Source organism: Rattus norvegicus, chromosome 15 (genome assembly GCF_021556685.1).
Source record: "Rattus norvegicus strain SHRSP/BbbUtx chromosome 15, alternate assembly SHRSP_T2T, whole genome shotgun sequence".
NCBI classification, from domain to species: domain Eukaryota; kingdom Metazoa; phylum Chordata; class Mammalia; order Rodentia; family Muridae; genus Rattus; species Rattus norvegicus.
The window spans coordinates 14,646,976-14,673,381 of NC_141548.1; the positions used below are offsets into that span (position 1 = coordinate 14,646,976).

At 40.3% G+C, this 26,406-nt stretch overlaps 1 protein-coding gene and 1 pseudogene across 2 annotated transcripts in view; one reads left to right on the forward strand and one right to left on the reverse strand.

Annotated features, from left to right (window-relative positions):
- Positions 1–26,406, forward strand: part of Cdhr18 (cadherin related family member 18) — a 90,451-nt gene that overhangs the window by 31,961 nt on the left and 32,084 nt on the right. For both annotated transcript variants that reach the window (NM_001308479.1, XM_087585129.1), the window contains 4 exon segments: positions 19,640–19,734; positions 22,592–22,699; positions 23,325–23,521; positions 25,232–25,409. In NM_001308479.1, coding sequence (NP_001295408.1) covers positions 19,640–19,734; positions 22,592–22,699; positions 23,325–23,521; positions 25,232–25,409 — 578 coding nt within the window.
- LOC120097202 (U6 spliceosomal RNA) lies at positions 22,265–22,365 on the reverse strand (annotated as a pseudogene).

Genomic DNA, 26,406 nt, shown 5'->3' on the forward strand with positions numbered 1-26,406 from the left:
ATCTCACAGTCACAGTGTCCCACAGTCTGTCTTAGAGATATAGTGAAGTCCATGATACCAGTAGTATTACCTAAATGTAAGGTCAAATGCCAGACTGCCCCACTGAGGCACAAATATTTGCTTGGTTTCAGGGCACTTCCATTGTCTGTTCTGTAAGCCACTGAGGTCCAGTGATGAAGGTAGACATAGTCCTTTGACCATTGCTGGAATGGGCTTGGTGCTGGGTTTCATGTCTAAGCTCTGAGTTTCTCTATTCTTCAGAAAACCGTTTGCCTGTACTAACTTGTTTGGAGTAGAGGAGGGGTAAGGTGAACAAGCCTTGAACTACCTGTTTTTAGTAGTCGTTTCCTTTAGCTATACAGCAAGCAAGTACCATGGCCTCTCCATTAGTGTCTTGGCCTCTCATATAATCTGTTGTGTTTGTACAGAGTTTAATAGAGGAGCTTAATGGCCATTTTGTTCCCTTGATGTTTCATAATCATCAACTTATCAGCATCCACTGAATCTCGATTTACTTTGCTCTGTATAGACAAACATTTATAATTTTAAAGTTTCAAACTCTCCATTATTTCTTTTTTTTTTCTTCTTTTTTTTCGGAGATGGGGACTGAACCCAGGGCCTTGTGCTTGCTAGGCAAGTGCTCTACCACTGAGCTAAATCCCCAACTCCAAACTCTCCATTATTTCTATGTTGACAAATATGAAATCTATCTTTGAGATTTGGGCATGGAGTCTGGAATTTTGTTGTTTTACTGAAGCATTGGAATTTAAAACAAGTATGGGCCACATTAATAAGACCCTGCCTCAAAAGAGAAAAAAGAATGAAACACAGGAAATCCCCAATGAAAACAAGCCCAAACTGTCATTTGCTCTTCAGAAATTATTATTATGAGGTGGAAACTTAAGGGTTCTTAAGAAAGTTGTATTGGAAGGTGTTTTGCTGGGGAAAACACATGAACGAATGTTTAGCTAAAGTGGACACGGGTGAAAGACTAAGGTAGATTCATGAAGGAATGTTTCACCGAATGTGACACAGGAGAGAGTTTGTTCTGCTAAAGCAAGCTTGTGGAAGGACTTGTGATGAAGGATTCTTTGCTAACAACACATGTACTTGCCTGTCTTACCATGTGTAGTTGTTGGGGTTCCATAGAGAGAAATGTGCCAAAAAGACTTCTGGTGATGTGTTGCAGTTTCTTGCTTCTGTGGACTCAGGCTGATTGACAGAGCGAGGGCAGCTGAGGTGGACTCACATGGTAAGGCAAGACCCGTGGAAGACACATGATGTTTGGCGGGTATAAAAAAGACTCTCGGTGGCCAGTGATAGTTGCCGATTTGGCTTGCTTGTAGAACTAGCTGTGTAACGCTTGTGAGTCTTGCACCTTTACTGATCTTAACTTTCCTGAGAGAGGGACAGCTAAGAACTTCTCCCGGTGTTCCTCCCGGTCCCTCCTGCTATGGCAAGCTGAGGTTGAGGCGTGGCTGTCTCTGCTAGATAGTACCACTGCTGCTGACTGTGTTTGCTATCCTAACTCTGTCAAACAAAGTGTTTTCGAGTGAATTGAGTGCTGCTGTCTTCTATTCTGTGAACTGAACTGCCGATTTCCAGACAACACAGATGGGAGTGGCTCCAAAGAACCTTTCTAAACAGGTCCACTGCCTCCCCACCTCCCACCACCCCGTATTCTTTCTTTCCAACTACCTCTGGTGGGCTTATAGGGAGGTTAAAGCATTTAAGAACCATCATCAAAAATAAGGTTTGAAAAATTTAAAGATACAGTTATAGAATACAAATGATTCAAAACTTTTACCTTTTAGTCTGAAGCACTGTATCAGAAATTAATCACCTTTCCTGCCTTATCATAGCCTTAAACTAATATTGTCAATTGAAAAATGACCTCCATGAAGTTATAAACCCCATAAAAGCAGAGATTAGGTGCATCTTATTGATAACAGTAACTTGGTGTCTATGTTGTACTTAAATAAAATATCAGAAAAGGCCTTAAAAGGAGATGTTTTCAAAGGGCTTCACATGTTTTGAAATCAACCATAATTTTCAAAACTTTTGAAAAGTTATTTGATGCAAAACACAGTCAAGACAAGTCTGAATTCTCTTCAGGTTTTTATTGTCTAGGTAGCTATGAAAATGCTCATCCTGTATACATTGGCCCAGTTGCCAAGACTACATGACTAAGTACAATATTTATAAGACATTTAAATCCACAAGCTTCACAGACTAGGGAAGAAAAGTAACAACAGCCAAACAGCAAGTGTTTCATCAATAGTGGGTGCAGTTGGGAAGTGGCCAAGGGCAACGAGTGGTAGAAGTGGAGATGACTGTGACTATTGCTAATGATGCATGTGTCCATCAGACATATAGCTCAGGTAGAACATTGGAGACAAAAGATAGCAAAAGTCCCAAAGAAGCAGCAGTTTAGCATGGCTCAGCCATAGAAACACATCACTATGACTGTAAAGTGAGGGCGAGTGGAAGGGCGCTGCTGACGAAGTGCAGTTAGGAATTAGTTTACAGGAGACCTCTGAAATACAGGAAAGGACTTCATGTCTTCTTCTGACTGGTGTGAGGTTGTTTGTTAGGGGGAAAGCATATTATGATTTTCATAAAACATAATCAGAAAGCATCTATGTGAATGGAAAAGAACTATATAAGACAAAAATACAAACGGGGGAACCACTTGAAGTGACAACAGTAAAATTCATGAGGAGAGAGGAAGACTTAGTCTAGGATATTGACAATTGGAGTGACAGGAAATTACTTGGTTTTATAGATTTTCCCAATATTCTATCATGAAAAATCTGAACATACAGAACAATGGAAAAAGCTGAAAAATTGAAAGAATTATTATCAACATCCCCACCACGCAGTATAGCACATCCAATCCTAGATTTTCTGTTGGTGTTCAGGGTGTCCATCAGTCTATCTTTTTAAAAAAAAAAGTACTGCTGTCCTAGACAAGACAAGTCACAGGAACAGTAAAAGAATTCAGCACTTTAGCTCCTTTTCTTGGTGTGTGTGTGTGTGTGTGTGTGTGTGTGTGTGTGTGTGTGTGTGTGTGTGTGGCATTCGTGCTACAGTGGAGGTGAGAGGACAAATTCTGAAACCTTTCTCTTTCTTCATGTGGGTTTCAGGTATCAAACTTAGGACGGCACACTTGGTGACAAACATCTTTACCCATTGAGCAGCCTTTTTATTCAGTGTAGTATGTCCCTCACCCTTTAAATAGCACAGTCTAAATTGAAGGTGGGTCTTCTGATATTATTAACCTTGCCTGGAGACACCCTTACAGGTATTGTTTCCATGGTAATTCTAAGTTCTAAATTAATAGTCAAGAGAAACCACCTCACTAAGTAATTTTGCTCAGCAGAGTAGTGGGAGTGAAAGTGTGATTGGGGGTCACCCCATGGGGCGGGGAGAGGGAAAGAAAGTAGGAACAACCAGCAGAATTACATTTCAATTACTTTCCTTAAGATATAGAGCAGAGAAATGGGACAGTGGCTGGGGAAAATGTGGTGCCAAGAGAGAAACTTTCATTTTGGAAAAAATGCATATTCTACGCTGAAGGAGAGAATCCAGGTATCTTAGTTAGGGTTTCAATTGCTGTGAAAAGACATCATGACCAAGGCAAGTCTTATAAAGGACAACATTGAATTGGGGCTAGCTTATAGGTTTAGAGGTTCAGTCCATTGTCACCAAGGCAGGAAGCACGGTCCTGGAGGAGCTGAGAGTTCTATATCTTGCTCAGAAGGTAAACAGGAAAGGATTGGCTTCCACCAAGCTAGGAGGAGGGTCTCAAAGCCCATGCCTACAGTGACACACTTCTTCCAACAAGCCACACCTACTCCAATGAGGCCACACCTCCTAACAGTGTCACTCCCTGGGCCAAGTATGTTCCTACCTCCACATCAAGAAAGGGTAGAGAATAATAACAACACAAGTGAGGATAGTGATGGCTAGAGTGAGGACTGTGGCAATGGACAAAGGCTTCCAGGCAGGGAGAAAGAGCAGTATAAAAACAGCCAAAGTGGACAGGAACAAAATTTTCCCTAAATGCTGATGGTATTTTCTCTTTCTTGGCAAGTTGTTGGATATTAATAAGTGCAAGGCCATCTGCTCAAAAGAAAACTTATACAGAAAATGAAGAAGATAAAAAGGACCTTGTCACACAGTGATGAACCAGTAGCAGAAAGAACCTCTCTTCTTCAGCGTATCACATACTGCTAAGGATTGCGGAGGGAGGAGTCAAGCAATCACACAGGGAATTATCTCAGAGCTTTAAAAATGATAATTTTAAATACATGGGGTTTTCTTTTGACTTGGGAACTCTTTCAAGTTTCCTCAGTAAAGTAAGCAAAAGGCCAGAGACAGAGGGAAGAGAGAGAGAGAGAGAGAGAGAGAGAGAGAGAGAGAGAGAGAGAGAGAGAGAGAGAGAGGGAGGGAGGGAGGGAGGGAGAGAGAGAAATGATGCTGGGAAATGCTAGAACTTTGAGGATCGTAGAGAAGACATCTAAGTAAGGGAGAACTCTTCATGGCTACAGAGAAATGGAAAGATGAACATTCAGAGAAGAGGGCAGTCTCTGGATGAAAGACTGAATTCCCAAGTGGCACACTGAGGGGTTCTGCTGGATTGAACTATTGTACTGCTGAGGAGGATTGAACTGTGGTTGATGCATGTGTGATGACACGCAATTTGGTGTACTGTGTGGACAGGGTTACAAAGTATATACCAATGCCTGTGCTTTGAATGGTATCTTGGAAAATTTACAGTTAGCTGGCTATTGCCACTGAGGAATCAGGAAAGTCATATTGTTGGGGACAGGAAGTGTCTTGGGATCTTGCTGTTGTGAGGGTTAAGAGAGAAGATGTTGGGGGAGGGGAAACAAGTATCCTAAACGTTACTCTGTAAGAATCTATAATATAGGGTTACTCATAGAAAAATGGAGATTTAGCAATGATTTACCTGTACAAAACTGTCAGCCAATAAGAAAAAAGAAAATCAACACCAATATTTTGACATTTACTTGGATATATACAGATCTGCTCACGTTATTTAAAAGAAACCCAGTGCCAACCAACGTACCATATTAGCTACTTTTCTGTTGTTGGGATAAAATAACACAACCAAAAGCAACTTAAAGAACAGGGAACTTATTGTGGTTCATGGTTCCACTAGTTTATTAATCCTCTATGTGGGAAAGGCATGGCAAAGTGGCAGGAACAGGAAGGTGGCTGACTTTATCCACACCCAGAAAGTAAGTCAAGTCAAGGGGTTAAGATGCTCCACGTCCTAAAGGTTCCATAACCCCTTCAAGCTATGCCAACAACTGGGAATCAAATGCATGAATGTATGGGGGATGATTATTATTCAAATCATACCATACATAGAAAAGGAATGACTGCTTATGCTTTGTTAATTTGTGGCGCTATAGAGTATCAATAATCTTGCATATTGATTGGCTATTCTTGTTTTCACCTCAAAGACACAGGCACAGGCCTTGTTCTTTATTCCTGGTAGACCTTCAGGAAATCTTTACAAAAATCACTGAAAAAATTAGTTTTTAAGTTTGTATTCAGTACCTAATGACAATTTAGAAGTTTGTTTTCTTGTGATATTGAGAGGTGGAGTGGAGGCGGAATGGAGACAGTCACCTATTAATGTATACTCAGAAAGTTCTGATATGTGATGAAATATTTAGTGTAAGACTATTATAGCCAAATGAATTTGAGAATGGAGACAATTATCTGAATTATTCAAGCTAAAACACAATTTTGCTTGAAATAACTATGTGATTGGGGGAAAGTGATTTTAGGAAAAGCTTTAATTATCTAGAAAAAAATCTTTAATTCACCACATGAAAGGCAGATGATTGGAGAAAACCATAATCATGCTCGTAATACATTTTTGGCTCAGTGTTTACTTCACAATTGCACATACTGTCGCATTCTCCACAAGATGGCAGTCTGTAATGCACTACAGCCAGTAGTTATACCGCTTAATGTCATTGTGAAAAAAAAAAAAACCACCAAACAATCCCAGAGTAAATTATTACACTTATCTTATCAACTGCAAATGTACATATTCTGATGATGTTTTCTATGAATTAAGGCTTTTGTCTTATAATACCTTATAACAGTTGCCTGAGTGTCACTATTCGTAGGCTATGGAGTGAAGGAAAATGAAGATCTGACAATCATTTACCTGAAAAAGGTGTAATAATAATTCAAGTCTATTCATACAAGGCAAATGAAGATCCACTAGTGATTGGTCTGTCTAAAGTCAACACTGTATGGGAGGCCCAAGAAAATGAGCCAAGCAAAAACACCCAGGTTTGAATGAAAGTTTTATAAGACTAAAAATTAAAATACAAAGGTTATGTTTGGGAGGGTTTCTTTCATTTTTTAAAATGTATTCCTAAAGACAATTCCTGAGACAACTAGGGGATAGTATTCAACAGTGTGGTATTTGTAACAATAGGATCAAGTAGACGATGTTAACAAGTGCAGATGCCAGATCGCTTTCTTAGACCAATGGAACCTCTGGCAGTTGTCACAGGCACTAGATAGATCTCCCCAGGCATTCTAAAGGCACCTTGCACATCATCACTCCCTGATTATTTTATGATGTCTTTTCACTTGCTGGCAGGAGGCATCGGTAGTTGAATATGACACCTCCTTCCAATTAGGCTAACCTTTTTCTCTATACAATGCTTCAGTGTCCCGGTCTTATTTTTTTATTGTTGTTGTTTGTTTTTGATTTTTGCTTTCCTGTTGCTGTGACAAAATACACTGACAAAAGACACTTAAGGGAGAAAGGGTCTATTTTAGTTTATAATACCAGCTTGCCATCTGTCATGGCAGGGAAGTCAAGAGAACAGTAAATGTATGCATGCTGCTGCCTCTCAGCTCACCCCCCGCCCCCCGCTTACTTAGCCAGGATCCGCTGCAGAGGGAATGGTATCACCCACAGTTGGTAGATCTTCCCACCCCAATTAATACAATCAAGGCATCTTTCAGATGAGTCCTAGATTCTGACAAGCTGGCTGACAATTCACACTATTATTACAGCTACATTTTCAAGTTAAAACAAAGCCTCCCCTCCCCCTCATAGTTACTGGAGAACATGGGACAGAATTAAATGTTAATTACATATAAACTAATTTGTTTCAGAATATTACAGCTAACCCTACTTCCTAGTAGGATTTCTGTTTCTGTAATAAAGGGAGTGCCAGGGGTCCTAGTGGACTGGGACTGTGCTCCTCCCAATCTCTTTGGATATCTTCTTCCACTTTTCTGTGTTTCAACTCCATTCTTTGATCATGATAGAATTAGTTTCCAATAGTCAGAAGAAAGATGTTTTGAGGTATTTTTATGGTTATAACAGCAGAAAACACTCAGAGATTCACATATTCCTGTGTTAACTCTTTTTTTAAAAAGATTTGTTTTATTTATTATATGTAAGTACACTGTAGCTGTCTTCAGATACACCAGAAAAGGGCATCAGATCTCTTTACAGATGGTTGTGAGCCACCATGTGGTTGCTGGGAATTGAACTCATGACCTCTGGAAGAGCAGTAGGGTGCTCTTAACCACTGAGCCATCTCTCCAGCCCCTGTGTTAACTCTTTACCATACGAAAGTCTCACTTTTTGTCCTTGGATGGGGACAGTCCCAAAGACTGTGGGAAGTGTTCAGCCTGAAGGCCTCTGAAGGACTCTGGCATGGCACTTTGGCTTGAGTTCTACTCCTTCTCTTGTGCTTCTCAGTTTTCAGACAGGTGCTTAGTCATTCACATACACCTATTCTTCTTAGGATCTGTTTCTAGAGAAATCCTAAGACACATACCAGGCCTAGATACCAAACTAGAGATGATTTATACCAAACAGAGGAAGTACAAAGAAGCATTGAGAAAGAGGTTCTTATGTAATCCAGTACATACTGGAAAACCATTGCGATTGTTCATAAACTGAGTGTACTCCAGGGGAAAGAAAATGATACTTGTAAAATCCCATGACTTTCAAGAGTAAACACAGAGCTCCTGTTTCAGATAATGCTCAGGGCAGATGGGCAAGGAGGCACACATCTTCAGCTGCCACACTCTGTAGACTAACGCAAGAATATCAAAAGTTCAAAGCCAACCTACTGAAATCTTGTGTGTACTGATCCTTCTTCAGAAAATATTTCCCTGAGTTAGTCTCCCAAGTGAGGGGTGGTACATCAGAGCAATAGCACACTCTGAATTTACATAGTTTATTAACATAATAAATTTGGAATTTCTACTTTCTGGCTTTGTGTCCTTAGGCAAGTCTCATAATTTCTCTGTAACTTGGTTTCTTTAATTATAAGACAATTATTAATAATAGTTATTTCAGGGTTCTAATGAGGATTAAGCTAGATGATACATATGAAAGGTTAGCTTTGTGTGTCTGATTTGTGGTCTGGGGCTGCCTGGACCCCAGGAATCCTGTGAAAGAGGTCCACCTCATTTGTACAGTACACTGTCATGCCACAGTGTCAAAAGGTTGGCGATCACTGATTGCTTGTAAGAGATAACTCCACACATGATACCTAATGTTAACATTGAATTATGAAAATAGCAATATTGGTTTTCTTCTTTCTCTACTCTCTTACTTTTATTGTTTGGGAATCTCACACATACATTTAATGTATTTTGATCCAATTCACTTCCATTCCCTTCCTTCTAATTCTACCTTGGTCTCCCCACCACAATTCCTTCTCAGCATCATATACTCTTCTTCTTCTAATGAAAATAGATCTTTTACACACAATATATTCTGGTTATGGTTTCTCCTCCCCCTTTCTATCTCTTGTTAACAAAACAAACTAAAACATATATCTAAAGAATAATAATAAATAGGATGAGATAAATAAAAACCAAACTAATTGACAAAACAAACAAACAAAAAAGAGCCCTCCCCAAAAGAAAGTCAGGAAATACATATAGATGTATACACACACACACATATGCCCACACAGGAAGCCCTTAAAAAATCCAAAACTGAACATCATAAGATCTACTTGAAGAACTTCTAAGAAAGAAACAATAGAAGCCTGCACTTAATGCTATGGGACAGTGTTAGAAGGAAAACTTCAACCTAAAGAAGAAAATCACATGCAGCGAAAAGGAATAAAAATATCAGATGAGCAAGTCAAAAGAAGAGGGAAAAAACCCATAACACAATAACACAATATTGGAAATCAATAGGCACTGCCAATTAATAACTCTGTCCACCAATGGTTGTAATTTATAAATATAAAGACACAAGCTAATAGAATAGATATGAAAATAGGACCTGTCCTTTTATTGCACCCAAGAAGCACATTAACATAAAAGATAAACATCACTTCAGGGAACAAGGATGGAAAAATGTTCCAAGCCAATGGACCTAAGAAGCAAGCTGGTATAGTCATTTTAATATCTGAAGAAATAGTCTTCAAACCAAAACTAATCAGAAGACTTAGGGAAGATCACTGCATACTAACCAAAGGAAAATACACAAAGAGTATTTTGTATTTTTAACATTTATGTGCCAAACAAAATGGCAACCAATGTCATAAAAGAAATGCTACTCTAGCGTACATCTTATATTGACCTTCGTACAATGATAGTGGGAGATTTCAATACCTCACTCTACAGACAAGTCATTCACACAAAATTCAACAGAGTTAACCAGAGCTAACAGATACTATAAATCAACTGGACCTAAAAGATATTGAGAGAACATTTCCCCCAACACAAAAGAAAATGCTTTTCAATGAATTCTCAGCACCTCATATAGCTTTCTCCAAAACTGAGCACATACTTGGACACAAAGCGAGTTTCAATAGGTTCAAAAAATTGAAATAACACCCTGCTTCCTATCTGACTATCATGAATTAAATCTGGAGATCAACAATAACAGAAATCCTACAGACTCATGGGAACGGACCAACTCTCTACTGAATAAAAATATCGGTGAAGACAGAAATAAAGAAGTTAGACTTTCAGGAATTGAATAGAAATGAAAACACAATATTTGCAAACTTATGGGACACACGGAAGGTGGTTCTAATTGGTAAGTTCATAGCTCTAACATTAAAAACTTGGAATCAGGTGGTGGCAGCATACACTTTTAATCCCAGAACTCCAGAGGGAAAGGCAGGTTGATCTCTGAGTTCAAGGGTAGCCTAGTCTACAGAATGAGTTCCCAGACAACCAGCACGATGCAGAAAACCAAGGAAAACAACAACAATAATAATAACAAACCAAACAACAACAAAACCTCGGAGAGGTCTCATATTGTAAATTAATGACATGAAAGCTCTGAAGAAGAAAAAGAAACAATTCTCCAAAGGCCTAGATGTCAATAATCAATCAATCTCAGGGATAAAAATCAATGAGAGAAAAACAAACAAACAAACAAACAAAATGAAATGCAAGGAACCAATGAGACAGAGTTTATTCATTGAGAAAATCAATACAGTTGACAAAATTTTAAGCAAATTAACAGATTGGTGGGAAGAGATGGTCTAAGTAAACAAAATTAAAGATGAAAAGGGGACATCACAACAGACAGAGGAAATCCACAAGGTCATACTTTAAAAGGTGTACTCTATCTACTAGCTATAAAAGAAATTTTCTTGATACATATCACATAAGAAAGCTAAATTAAGACCAGGAAAGCGATTTAAACAGATCTATAGCCCCTAGTAAAACAGAAGTCATTAGAAGTCTCCTAATCAAAAATAAATGAATAAATAAATAAATAAATAAACAAATAAATAAAAGCAAAGAAAAGGTGGTTTTGGCACAGATTTTTATCAGAACTTCAAAGAAGAGTTAGCTCCAATCCTTAATTTATTTGACAAAATAGAGACAGAAGAAGCATTGCTCGGGGCTGGAGATGGCTCAGTGGTTAAGAGCACTGACTGCTCTTCCAGAGGTCCTGAGTTCAATTCCCAGCAATCACATGGTGGCTCACAACCATCCATAATGGGATCTGATGCCCTCTTCCAGTGTGTCTGAGGACAGCTACAGTGTACTTATATTCAATAAATAGATAAAATCTTAAAAAAAAAGAATCATTGCTCAATGCCTTTCCTCCGCAGTTGTCCTGATACCTAAGCTGCAGAAAACTCAAAAAAGAAAGAATTACAGGCCAATTTTCCTTAGCAAAATTACTCAGTAAAATAGTTGCAAACTGTAGTGGTTTGAATATGTTTGGCCCAGGGAGTGGCACCATTTGTAGGTGTAGCCTTGGAGTACATATGTCACTATGGGCATGGGCTTTAAGACCCTCTTCCTGGAAGCTAGCTGGTCTTTACCTGGTTGCCTTTGGATGAAGATGTCCAACTCTTGGCTCCTGCTGCATCATCCCTGCCTGGATGCTGCCGTGCTCTTGCCTTGATAATAATGGACTGAACCTCTGAACCTGTAAACCAGCTCCAATTAAATGTTGTTTTTATAAGTGTTGCCTTGGTTGTGTTGTCTGTTCACAGTAGTAAAACCCAAACTAAGACACAAACCAAATCTAAGAATAAATAAAACATTTCACCCACCAAGTAGGCTTTATCTCAGAGATGTAGAGATGGTTTAACATAAGTAAATTGGTAAATGTAATCCACCATGTACACAAACTGAAAGGGAAAAAAAAACCCCACATGATCATCTCATTAGATGCAGAAGAGACCTTTGGCAAAATCCAACACCCCTTTATGATTAAAGTTCTGGAGGCATTGGGGATAAAAGGGACATACATAAACATAATAAAGGCAGTTTATAGCAAGCTCAGACCCAACTTAAATGGACAGAAACCCAAAGCAATTCCACTAAAATCAGAGACAAGACAAGATTATCTACTCTTGCCAGACCTATTCTTATAGTACTCACTACTTGAAGTCTTAGCTGAAGCAATAAGACGACTGCAAGAGATCAAGGGGATACAAATAGGAAGGAAGGAAGTCTTTATTTGCAGGTGATATGATAGTTTATATATAAATTACCCTACAAAATCCAGCAGAAAGCCGTACATCTGATAAATACTTTCCGCACAGGAGCTAGATAGAAATTTAACTCACAAAAATCAGTAGCTTTTCTATGTTCAATTTGGGAAACAACTGAGAAAGAAATCAGGGGAACTACACCTTTACAATACCTCAGGGCAACTCTAAAGTAGTAAGTGAACTGTATGATAAAAACATAGCCGTAAAGTACAGAATACCCATGGTACCCCCCGCAGGACCCAAAGAAGTTAAGCAAGAAGGAAGGTTCAAGCAAGGACACTTGAATCACACTTAGAAGGGGGAACAAGGTAGCCATAGGAGGCAGAGGGAGGGAGGGAAGCAGTGAGAAGAATTTTTAAAGAAACAAATTGAAAGAGATATCAGAGGATGGAAAGATCTTCCATGCTCATGAATCAGTAGGGTAACAGTCAAAATGGACATCCTACTGAAGCAACCTACAGATTCAATGTAATCCCCATTAAAGCTGCAGCACAATTGTTAACAGACCTTGAAAGGACAATTTTCAGCTTCATATGAAAAGACACACACACACACACACACACACACACAGAAACACACACACACACACACACACACACACACACCCAACATAGTTAAAAACTCTTGAATGAAAAAAAGAAAACAAAACAAAAGAAAACAAATAACAAAAAAATACCTGGCTTTAAATTATATTACAGAGCTACAGTAATAAACAGCATGGTGTTGGCACAAGAACAGTTATGTTGATCAATGGAATTAAATTGAAGACCCAGATATAAATCTACCCATCTATGGACACCTGAGCTTTTGACAAAGAAGCCAGAAATACACAGTAGAGAAAAAAAATCTTTAACAAATCAGCATGATCAATAAATGCTGATCACACTTGATGGCCGCATGTAGAAGAATGCAAATAGATCCATACTTATCATCCTGCACAAAACTCAACTCCATAAGGCCAGGTAGAAGGGATCTCATAGAAGAGAGAGTGTGACATAATCTTGAACTCGTTGATACAAAAGAAGGCTTTCTGAACATAACACCGTTCACACAGGCACTAAAAACAATTAACAAAGGGGATTCTATGAAACCGAGAAACTTCTATATGGCATAGAACTCTGTCATTCAAAGTAGCAGCCAACAGAACAGGAAACTGCATATCTGATAGAGGGCTAATATTCAAAACAAAAATCTAAAAAAATGGACTTCAAGAAAATAACCGAATTAAAAAATGGGGCATAGATCTAAAAATCAACTCCCTAAAGAGGAAATTCAAATGTCTGAGAAGCACCTGAAGAAATGGTCAACATCCTTAGTCATTAGGGAAGTAAAATCAAAACTACTTTGAAATTTCACCTTACTTCCACAAAGAGAGTGGTTAAAGTCAATTAAAAAAAAGTTCATATTGGTGAGGATATGGAGTAGAGGTAACACACATTCATTGATGTGGGAGAGTAAACTCCTACAACCACCATGGAAATCAGTACTAGTACATCAGAAAGATGTGAATTGATCTACTTCAAGGTGCAGATACACTACTCTTGGGCATATATCCAAAGGACACTTAATGAGGTACTTGTTTGACCATGTTCACTGTTGCTCATAATAATAGCCAGAAAGTAGAAACAATCAAGTTGTCCATCAGTGGATGAATGGATAAAGATTTGCAGTACATTTATACTCTGGAATATTACTTGGCTGTTAAATTGTTTTTAGGCAAATGGATAGAACTGGAAAAATAAAACATCCTGACTGAGATATATCAGACCCAGAAAGACAGATATGGTATGTATTGCTCATATGTGCTGTTAAACCATTGATCAGCAAGCTCCAACCTATAGAACTACGTAGGGTAGTTAGAGAGTAAGGGACTTGGGGGAAGGAAGAATCTCCCTAAGAAGGGGAAATAGAGTAAATAGCTATGGATGGATAGATGTGGTATTGACTGGAATGATAGGCTTAGCCAGAGAAGAGGGGGAGAAAAGAGGAGAGCAAGGAACCACCAAAATTAGAGGCAATTTCAAACGTCATATGGAATCCTAAGACAGTAGAAGCCTCTTATAATAGGTACATAAACAACAGTGATCTAAATAAAATTGCCAAATATCCGGGAATGAAAAGCTCCAAATCTTGTCACCAAATGAAGCTCTAGAAATAGGTTACATGTTATTGAGTTATTAAGCAAAGAGTTCCATCCATAGTAGCCACCAAACAACCCAGGCTATTGTCAAAGCTCTTGCTGCCTCTTCACAAACTGGACATAAGGCCTTACTGCGAACATGACACCTGCATAACTCGTTGGACATGTAGAAGTCTAGCTGGAGCCTACATAGAATCTTCACTCCCTACACACTCATAGTTGTGTCACAGGCACTCAGCATGCTACCAAAGGAGAAAAGTGAACACTAACCCAGGTATAAACATTTCAAGCTACAGGAGTGACTTCCCTGTAAGATACATTAGTGCAGTGGTGGCACAAAGCTTGTGGGAGTGACCTACCAATGTCTGATTTGAGTTGAGGTCCATTTCATGAGATGGGGCCTATACCCAATGCTGATTGGATAGCCTAGAACCGCAGGCCAGGGACCTAGAGGAAAACCACATACTACCATTCTTCTAAAGGAATACACCAATAGAATGACTCCTAAAGACATTCTATGTTCATTAGATCGCTTTGCTCAGCTATTACCAGACAAGCTTCCTCCTGTAGCAGATGCAATAATTACAGCGACCCCTAGCCAGACAATATGCAGGGAATGAGAAACTTTGGAACAATTAGCTGTGAAAGGTCTATCTCCATCAAATTCCTCCCCTCAGAGCTCTGGAAATGCTGCAGAAAAGGAGGCCGAAAGAGTCTAAGAGCTAGGGGAGATGGAGGGCACCAAGGAAGAAGGCCTTCTAGACAGACCCAGGCTAGTGCATAAATGAATCCATGTAGACTATAGCAACACCCACAGGTCCTGCATGGGTCTGTACCAGATGGTGTCCTAGAGCTGAAAGCGGAAGTGGACACATGCCCCTGTCCCTAACCCGGAAATTTATTGAGAGCCTCTTGCAAATGAAAAATCAGTTTTTTTCCCCAGAGAGTCTTACTGGAGTAAGAAACTACTCTTAAGGGTAGGCTACATGCCCAGCCATAGATGTCCAACAGACAAAAATCTCCTTTTCTTTTCCTAAGCCACTGATTCCACTTAGTGCTGAGAGCAAGCTCATTGATATAGGGTCATCTATTGGAGTGTGGCCAGCTTATCAGTGACTCCATCCCTGAAAAAACAGTCTAACTCTCTCTCTCTTCAGGAAGTTATCAATTGCCAAAACCTCCTCAGAGAGGGGAGGGACAACATGAGCTCATCCTTTATCCATGCCAGGATTTCATCTGGCTTGGTGTTGTACATGACTTACGCGTGCAGTCTCAGTGTCTATGGGGTCATATGTACAATGATGCTGTCATATCTGCAATATACAGTTTCTTTGCAATCCTCCCACTACCTCTGACCCTTTAACCTTTCTTCTCACTTTTCCAGGAGGGTTCCTAAACTTTGGGAGGAGGAGTGAAGTAGATGTCCTATTTAGGGGCAAGCAGTTGAGCACCCATTCTCTGAATGCTGACCAATTGTGTTTCTCTGTATTAATCATGTAATGAAATAAAACCTTCTCTGATGAGGGTTGGCAGTTGCACTAATCTACTGGCATAAAGACAGAAAGTCAATATACTATGTCCATTTAGCAGAATAATAGAAGTAAATTGTCTCCTAGGGTCTATGGCACACCAGCTTCTGGATTTTGGCCTAGCCAACAGTACCAGATACAAATTCCATTTAGTGATGCTAGCCTTAAAATCAATCAGAAAGTGGTTGGTGTCTTTCATAGCATTTATATTATGCCATGGTTGCACCAATGAACATATCTTTCTCCTCCAGTTATTACTGTAGCTCATAGTATACACACTTGGGTGGAGTTATTGGTTAACCTTCCTCCGCCAGGAACCTGAGTGGTACCTTCCCCCACTATTAAAGGTAACCCATAGAGATGATGATTTCAGGTAGGTACCACCTTTATCACTCCCTGTCCTGTGACTGAATTGTGTGGTGTCTTTAGTAGTAAAGTCTTTCCAGCAAGTTCTTCGTAATAAAAAAGAGCAGTGGCAATAGCCTAGAACGTTTGCAGGTCCTGCAGGATCTCTCACTGACTAACATCTTGAAAACACATGGCACTGGGATTTTCATTTGATAGTCTATGGTGTCTGGAAAAAGAATTGCCCCCTTCCCCATTGTAAGTAACAAAAACAACATGTGTGTGTGTGTGTGTGTGTGTGTGTGTGTGTGCGCACGTGCGCATGTTTATGTATCTATGACTGACCAGCTTGGGAAGCATTGAAACCTCTAACTGTTCCGAAGTTTGGGTCTGATATTTGTAATTTCTGGGCTATCTTGAGAATAAAGTCACAAGCCAGCCTCTCCAACCTATAGTGGTCAGTCTATGTGACTTCCAAAAGTCTTTAATGTTAGTTATCCTCCATAACCACTCCTTTCATTCTCACCACAGTTAACTCTTTCTTTGCTTCCTCATTTGCCTCATCCCCTTATTGCAACCTGTGTCCAATCTACTCACAGATATTGCAATCGTTATTTGACTGACAGGGTGTGAAAAGATCCATCCTTGTGACCCTGATCTGGAAGCACTGAGCCTTTCACTCTGTTTGAACTTTGCGTCTGACATTTCTAATCCACAAGCTACCTTGAGAACAAATAGTCCTGAGCCTCTCAAGAAGGGAATAAAGTGGATTCTGAGTAAGCCTGTTCAGGTAGACTGAAGGCTCACTCCCCCGTGATGCATACCCTCAGGTCCTGTAATCTGTCCTCATGCCTTGCTGTCTGCGAATGGGGAGACCCATATTAGTTTTATGGCCAAATGATTATTTATCAATTTATGGCAACCACAGACAAATTATTGATTAGGAAAAGCCCAAGGACAATGAATATAATCTGCCTTGCCCCAGAGAATTAATTTTTCATCCCTTAGGATGATTTCCTGTTCGAGACATTTAGGGGGCTACCTACTGATAGCTCTTGCTGCTTAGCAACCACTGAACATCCAGTCTTCCCTGAACATCAGGAGGGGTTGCTCATAACGGCACCATCGAGATATATTTTTTTTTGAAGAATACTTTATTTTGTGGAAAATAAACCAAGTAACACACAACTTTCCAATGTACCCTGTTTGAAAAAACCATTGACACCAGTGTAACACTTAAATTTGAAATTTCAGATTTTGAGTAGCTGGAAGCAGAAATGTGGGCGGGCATCTTTTAAAAAAATCATGCACATTTGTATATAGGCAGACAGTGTTGGTGAGCCTCTTAGGTCATTTAATTTCTAGTCATCCTCTTGTCGTTCCCTTATGTATCAGGCCTCATTATTCCTGCGTTTGCCCTAAAAGTATGTATGTGATGAATTTGCCTGCCATTCCAGCATGCTAATATTCCACATCATTCTGCAGAAGCAGCAACAATCAGCTCAGTCTTACTTAGATGGATAGGCATGGGAGGTATGAATTGAAATTAGTCACAATATGGTGATTCACCAGAAAAATCAATCAATGTAAAGGTCACTAATTTCTCCAAATGATTTTTAGTCTGCTTTGCAGTCCTTCTGGGTTTAATTTTCTCTATTAAATTATCCTGGGCATGCACAATGATTAAGTCAGTAGCACTTGGCATAATTAATTCCTGATATTAAGGCTCTTGCAGACTTTTCTTTTATGCTCCTGGCCTTTTCTATAAATGGATTCTCACCTATATTAGGAACCCTTGCCTCACCTGCTCCATTGGGCAGGAGCTTGTCTTAAGGATGCTGGTCAAGGCAAGCCACTGAATTTTCCAATCCTTGGATTTCCTGTTTGTGAACTGGGATAATACCAACATTCATTGTAACTTATTTTTTTTCAATCCTATTTTTAATGATGGTTTTAAAATGCTATAACCTCCCTTCTAGCCCATCACCCCCCAGAGGTAGTGGGAAAGAAAGGATAGGGGGAAGTGGACCTCATTAGAAATGTTTTTCCTTCCTTCCTTCCTTCCTTCCTTTCTCTTTCTTTCTTTCTTTCTTTCTTTCTTTCTTTCTTTCTTTCTTTCTTTCTTTCTTTCTTTCTTTCTTTCTTTCTTTCTTTCTTTCTTTCTTTCTTAGCAACTCCCGTCTGTGTTGTTAGAAAATCGGCAGTTCAGTTCACAGGTCAGCTGTGGCAGCTGGATCCACTTGCAAACACTTCAGGACAGCCAACACGAATCAGCAGCGGTGGCACTATCTAGCAGAGACAGGCTCAGGCTCTGCACAAGTCAGCAGGATGGACCGGGGCAAACGGGAATGCCAGTTCTCAGCTGTGCCTTTCTCAGCTCAGCGAGGATAAGCTCAGGAAGACAAATGTTGCCCATCTAGCTCCATAAGGACACCTAGCCCAGCTTCCCTCACTGTCCATTGAGTCCTTTTTGTACTCCTCCAGATATCACATGACCTCCACGGGTCTTGCCTCAGCACCTGAGTCTGTCTTAGCTGACATCCCTTTGCCAATCAGCCCAAGTTCAAGGAATTGGCAAAAAGCCACCGCATATCATAAGTATTTTTGGTGCATTTTTCTCTATGGAGCCCCGACAGTGGAGCTCACCTACACAATGTAAGGTGGGCCAATACATGAGTGTCATTAGCAGAGAATCTTTAGTGTGTTCTTTCATGTACCTGCTTTAGCAGACCATCCTTCCGCCCAAGTCTGCTTCAGAGACCCTCCTTCATGTGTTTGCCTTAGCAAAACACCATCCAACGCACCTAACTGACTTTCCAAAGTACCCTTCACCTTCCTCTTCAACCCGTGACCCAGGATGCTGAGACTCCAATGACTGGATTTGGAGCCCTTTAACAAAACTGCTGAAAGGTGGATGAGGTTGAAAGTCAGCAAAGCATGGGAGGACTTGATAAAGCATTGTCTCTGCCCAGGACAAAGGAAGTGAGCAGATGCTGAGTATTTCAAGTTTCCGTCTTCTCAGAGCTCCTCGACTGACCCCAGCTTCCAAAGCCTGTACTCACCATCTGCACAGACCACCTCAGTGTTCATTAAACAACAATCGTCCTTTCCCTTTACATTTAGCTTTGAGTCGGGTATTCTAAGAAACACTCAGGTAATAAGAAGACTGTAGAGATCAGAAAAGCTTGGTTTGTTCTTTTTAGCTTTTAAGAGCATGTGTCTGATCTGAAGTCAGTTGAATATAATAAGTTCTTCTTCTTCTTCTTCTTCTTCTTCTTCTTCTTCTTCTTCTTCTTCTTCTTCTTCTTCTTCTTCTTCTTCTTCTCCTCCTCCTCCTCCTCCTCCTCCTCCTCCTCCTCCTCCTCCTCTTCTTCCTCCTCCTCCTCTTCCTCCACCTCTTCCTCATCCTCCTTCTTCTCCATCACCACCACCACCACCACCACCACCACCACCACCACCACCACCACCACCACCACCACCATCATCATATCTATCAGCTGCTAACATTTTCTGAAGTTTCAGGCTTGGTTCTTAGGAGTTGAAGAACCTCACCAGGGAATCAGTCGTACCTCTGCAATATTAAGTTTTTCTCTTTTCTATCCAACAAACAGTACTCCATTTCCCCAGAGAGCTCTGGCTTCACCATTGACAGCACTGGGGCAATTTCCACAGCAACAGATTTGGATTTCGAGAGTGACATGAGAAGGTAATGTGGTGCCGGGTTTTCTCTGGAGATACTAGTCCTTTGACTAGAAGTTCCTCCTTTGAAAAAAGTTCTCCATATTTGCTCCTAACATGAAGTAATATTCCTCACATGAAGTTTCTCTTGATACTGTCTTAGAAATGCAATTATCCCCCATTTGTAATTGTGTTGTTCCTGCTTTCGGTGTCTATGGGGAAGTTGGCTGTGCCACTTGCTTTCATCACAGAGAAGCACAAAGATTATTTTGGTAGTTTTGTTTGTGCCTTGCCAGGGAAGTGGGCAGGTTGTCTCTCCCGATGCCAGTAATGCAGAATTGCTTTTCAATGTAATAATCAGCACTTTTTTAAAAAAATTAGCACACTACTGCTTTCTTATCCATCTGCATCAGCCAAACAGGTCATCTCCAGTTGAAGTTAGCATTTTTAATTTTATAATGATTTAATGCTTACCCTTTTCAATTATATAATTTGTATCAAAGTGCTTCATAGGAAAAGGAAGTGGGGTCTAAAGGCATTCCAATAAAATTTCTCCAGCATTTCATAAGTGAGTCTTTGCAACAATGGAAGTTGAGAATGGAAAAATACCCAAAGCAGTTTCCTGGGTAGCAAAGGCCCTGCAAAGATTGGCCGCCCACACATCATATAGGTCAGGTCCCACTGCAGGACATTCAGAGTCCACAAAAAGATCATCAAGACAATCATCAGGTTGGTGCTGGGAATGTAGCCCAGGTGGTAGACAGTTTCCCTAACGTATATAAAATCTTGGATTTTGATCACCAGAACTGCATCAACCAGGAATCCTACTCTACATGCATAGTCACAGTACCAGGGAGGGGAGACAGGAAGACCATAATCTCAAGATCATCTTTGAGTACACAGTGAGTTCAAGGCTAGCCTAGGTTACACGATACAATCTTAAACCAAAACCAAAACACCCTAGATATTTATAAGCCTTACGATTTGTTAGCAAATGAAAATTAATTAAAGTTTGGGAAAGAAACTGTTTTCTGTGTTCTAATAAAATCTTTCTCTTTTTTTGTTTTTTCTTATTACCTCTTAAATCAGAGGAAACAAGAGTAGAAACTGGAAGCACTCATTGCAGAATGGGAGTACTAACGACTGAGTGGCCAAGATGGCCGTTCATTCCCTGTTCCTAGGACATGTCCTTCTATCCCTTTCTCGCTGCAGAGTTGCCTGGGTTGCTTAGTTGACCTTTATTGAAATAAGAAAAATTTCAGATAACAACTGATTCTCATCAATTCTCTTTCTTGATAGCAATCTTTGTTTTGCATATAGTGGGTGGCGGGACACACATGCCACGGGGCACTTTCAGAGGCCTGAGAAGCACACCCTGAAATGAATGTCCTCTTCCATTGATTGATGCTTGAGTTCTAGGGACCCAGCTTGGGTAAAGACAAGCAACTTACCCCAAGAACCATCTCCCTAGCCCGGATTTAATTCTTTTCATTGGTGATTTTTAAATTTAAAAATATCAAAATCCTTTTCTTGAAAGGAAAAATAGGAAATCACTTGCTTGGCTCCTGATGAAGATGTTAGGAGGATCGCTGTGACTCCACCCACTTGTCCTCATCCAGCCTCTCCTAAACCATATCTGAGTTTGAGTTATCATGCTATGAATAGTGCTCCTGCCATTTCCCCACTGTTGTAGTTAAGACTTCTCAGAATTATATTACTCTGAGACAAGGTCTGACTCTGGAGTACTAGTTGGTCTGAAACTCACTATGTACACCAGCTGCACTTTAACTCCCAGAAATCAACTTGTCCCTCACGTGCTGGAATTAAGGGAATGGGCCACCATGCTTGGCTAGAATTATTTCTTGAAATGTCTTCATTCTTTTAGGTAGATAGACTTTTTGTTTTTTGTCAGTAATTTTCCTATACACTATCAATTTCTCGTAAGAGAAACTTTGAAATAAGAAGTTGAGAAGTGGTTGCACATTGGTCTGGAGAGAAGGAAGATGCTCATTTTGGTGTCAATTACTGGTATATTTCAAGTTAAATAGTTTTTTTTCTAAAGAAAGGAGATGTCTCAATTTGCTTAGAGCTGGAGTTTGTTGGGATCAAATCTGAGCAGCACTGGGAAAGTTGAGTCATGGTTGCAGGGGTTCACCATCTAGGGATGAGAGCATTCGTCACTGAAGAAGTAAATTTTCATTTTCCTCTCCTTCCCTCACCTCTGTGAAAACCTCATTAACTGTGTAACCATCCTGACGTTTCTTTATTTTGATGTTAATTTGTTTTGAAGGCTTTTTCCTGTTTTATTCGTTTGTTTAAGTCTCTTATAGCCTTGTAATCTCTGTCCTCCACCTCAGCCTCCAGGATGGCTGGACAGCAAGGACACTACCACACTGGATCACTCCTAAGACTTTGTCCTTGGTACCTGTTACTTTAATAAAAGAAATCACTGTTTAAAGGGTACAAACCCATAGCTATTAGTGACTTTTGTACAAAATGATAAGGAATTTCCATAGGCCCCCCATACTCCCTTTTATAGAAATTAACAAACTGTAAAGAAAAAATTTAAACACCTCAGCAACTTATGTGCCATCCTTCGGAAGGGTCATGCTAATCTTTGTATGTTCCAACTTTAGTATACGTACTGCCAAACTTGCACTTGGCACACTGTTTGAAAGTTACCATAGCCTCTTCTGTCAGTTGATTTGACTCATTTGTTTCTTTACAAAGTGTGAGCTATTTCCAACTGCTCAGATAACTGGGAGCACTGATCTTAACCAAAGGAATCAATTGCTGTGTCTGTTTTGTCTGTTAGATCCTGCTTTGGTAGAAGCCCGCTGTTTGTCAGAAAGTCTTAGCTGTCTTTTTTGTGTCTGTGTCTTTAGTTTTTCACTGATTATTAAAGTGGTTGATCCTGGAGGACTGTTTGCTACAGGAAATCTGAAGATTTTCCTCATCAATGTCAACGATAAGGACCCTACTCTTGCCTGCAGGTAAGGAACATATTACCTCATATGACCTTGAAAAGTTAGTCTCTCCTTCCTTCTTTTATTTTCTTTCCAGCTGAGAATGAAAATAACAAAGCATTATATAAACAACCAACACATTAAAAGAGTCCAAAAATACATAAAGTGTAAAAGTATATTGAAATTGGAAGAACATAAGATGTTATTCATGCAGTGCACCCCAAACATCTGAGTTATGGCTTAGTTATTATTTCTCTTCAGGGAGACTCTAGTCAGTGTTGTAATCAGGGAGTACAGAAGCACACTGAGGTCAGCATTTCTGTAAAGATAGCACTTACCAGAACATTACGAGCACAGTGATCATGCACCCAGGTCCTAGAACAAAGAGGCTTGTGGTCTAACCCTCTCGGGACCACCTTGGTGTTTACTTCTGGAAGTTCTTTATTCAACTGTCAATTTTACATCTATTAAATGGAGACGAACATGGTCCCGACTTCCTAGGAAAGTGTCTTCAGGGAAGACTGAGTAACCCGTAGCTAGCTAAGCTATCAGTGTGTAGTTTAGATACTTGATATGGTTTCCATTGTGCTACCACACCACCCAGTCTGTCTGCCTTCAGCACCATGCTAATAACCGTTTCTTTTAAAACAAGCTTGTTCAATATTGAAAACGGGGTCTTGAGTGTTCTCTCCACAAACTCAACTCTGCACCACAAAGTCAACCTCACACTGGATGAAGAAATTCCGGTTGGGAAGATGATTGCAATGTGCCAGGCAGCTGATGATGACAACCTAGGAGATCTGACCTTTGGGCTAGATACAGTGGATGATTATTTTGCAGTGGACAAAGGTGGGTTTAAGCAATTGTATTTCTGTCACCCTCCCCGCCAACCTGCTTTCTGGAGGGCTGTGGGGGAGACTTTGGGAATGTCTGATGAGTTATTCTACAGAGTCAGCATCCAACTTATTCCTCTGCTAACGCATGTCTCTTCATAACTGTCAGTCATATTATTAACTCTACACTTTATATGCCCTTTTAGCACACTTTCTTAGACCTAATCAACTCTTTTCTACTTCAGGGCTAAATGTTCATGAGGAAGAACCTGATTTGACTTGGGAGAGTTGTCTTTTCCTCCTATTCAATCATGGGGTCTGGGGCGAGGCAGTGTGATACCTGCTCGTGTAGTAAGCTTGGTTCCAACTTTCCATCTTGGAATATGACAGCTTCATTACTGTTTTCTTTCCCCCCACAAGTCCCAGGCTGGACAAGGAGGAAGTCTGCTATCCATGACTTGGTGTACAAATCCTCCAGCTATTTTCCCTGCTGTAGAACACTTCTCAGTACGATTCACACTGGCTCACAGAATTCTTGAGTGACATGAGGCTCTTGCTGCCAACAGTGAGAACTGGCTTGATGATGGACTTGTGTAGGGAGTGTTTTCCCCTTGCCTTTCTTCCCCATGTCACGCTGCCCTAGATTTCCTCCTAAACAATCTGCTTGTATTCACATCCTGGTCTGTATGGAGCTCCTAGATGGGCTGCCTGTTTTACACTTAGCTGCTATGCATCTCCACAGAGCCACAGTGAGCTTTCAAATACTCACACTGGGCCATATTTCTTCTCTGTTCAAAGAGCCTCTCAATTTGTTGTTTACACTTAAAGTTTGGCTCAGTTTTCTTATGTTAACACTGGGAACCTGTTTCTCTGGCCCTTGTCTTATTCTCAACTACTGCTGTCCTCCCGCAGCACCCCCATTGCTGCCCTCCCCCAGGATCCCCATGTGATCTTCCCCCAGCACCCCCATGCTGCCCTTTCACAGCACCCCCATGCTGCCCTCCCCCAGCACCCCCATGCTGCCCTTTCACAGCACCCCCATGCTGCCCTGATTCTTTCTTCATTGGCCTGTTATTCTGAGCCAGCAAGTAGGCTGTCAGCCTTGAGACCCTGCCCTTGCATTTTTGAAGCGCCTGACCAGTAGACATTATTATCTGTAAAAAAAATCACATTATAGAGTTCATTTTCAAAATAACATAATTTTTTAATACATATTGAGGGCTATATCCAAGCTTAGAATATAAATTCCATAAATATGGAGATTTTATGTCATCATACTGAATCTAGTAGCTGTAATATATACCTGCTATATAGATGACTCTCTCTCAGTCAATATTGGTTGGATTTAAGGACTGGAAGAATAACAACAAGTTATGTTCTAGGAGCATTTTTATCTGTGGCTCTCTTTGCAAGGAATTGTCTCCCATTTACTGATATTTCCTTCTGCTATGTAACCTTCAACTCCTAGAATAAGGATCTCTTCTAGAGAGTCTTCTATATTCTAAGTGAAAACATTTTTGTTTTCCTACCTATTACTATAATACGATTTATAGTGCACTTCAACGATAAATAATTTAACACTGTGCATGCACTTTGAATCAGTTCCTTAATTCTAGAGAGTAGGGCATAACTTTTACTTTCTCTTTTCTGTAGCTATACATGTGACAACATAATTTTAAAAGTGACAATCTGGTCCCACTGAGCAGGATGTGCTGTTTTGTTACAGAGAAGGGGACCGTGGTTACGACTACCCGTCTCGATGTGGAGAAAACTGGATTTGCAAGTGCTTTGTTCTTCTCTATTAAGGCATGTGATGGTGATCAGAGGTGTGCAGAAATTCCAGTGGCTACCTACATTCATGGCATTAATGACAACCCTCCTTTCTGTGATCAATATCTGATTAGGTGAGCAGGGAGTAGGCAGAAGCAAGAACTCAGATTGGATAGAGAGAAAGGACCATTGTATTTATCAGCTCGCTCTGACATGTGGCTGATCAAGTTACTCAGAAATGTTCCTCACAGATAGCCTAGTGGTCCTTCTATGATGGAAAGTTGAGTTTCCAAGATCCGAAAGTGAGATCTGGGCTTGTAATGCTTCTACTTCTGTCATGATTAACTGAAGCCCTTCTGTTTTGCTTTGTAAAATGACATGCCAATAGATCTCTTTGAAGAATGGGTGTGAAGAAGTAATGAACTAATTTTGGGGACCATCTTGGCATAGTGCTGAGTGGCTGCTATCTCACAATATCCTTCATTATGCATGCTGGTTCTCACCAGAAACCCTTACCAGCGAAGAGATTTCTGGTTAAAGACTTCGTTCCTGTTTCAGTAAAGTGTTTGCCTTGTAAGAACAAAGACCTGAGTTCAGTACCCGTGACACATGTAAAAAAGCCAGGTGTGGTAGCAAGCTTTTGAATACTTAGCCCTTGAGGGTAGAGTAGGGGAGACAAGGAGGTCACTGGGACCCACTGGCTAGGCAGACTAGCTTACTTAGAAAGTTCCAGACTAGTGAAAAAAGTCTGTCTCAAAACAAAATAAAACAGAACAACAACAGCAAACAAAATAGTGGACAGTCCCTAAGGAGCAGTATCCAAGATTGTCTTCTGGCCTTCACCTACATGCGCATATGTGTGCACGTGCACATTCATGCACGTGCATACTCACGTGTACCTGCACACACAGTGCAAACACACAGACTTTGCCCTTGACTTTTAAAAATGTAACCCTGGTTCGTGCATCATACACTGTATAACTTTCTAAGTGAGAGCATAGTAGATGGTCATGCTTAAATCACTGTCCACGGAAGGAAATGATCTGACAGTGAGGACAAAGTTGTGATGCAAACGTTTCATGCAGGGACAGGGTTTGATGCCAAGTAAGTGGTGAAGAATTCCAAGTTTCA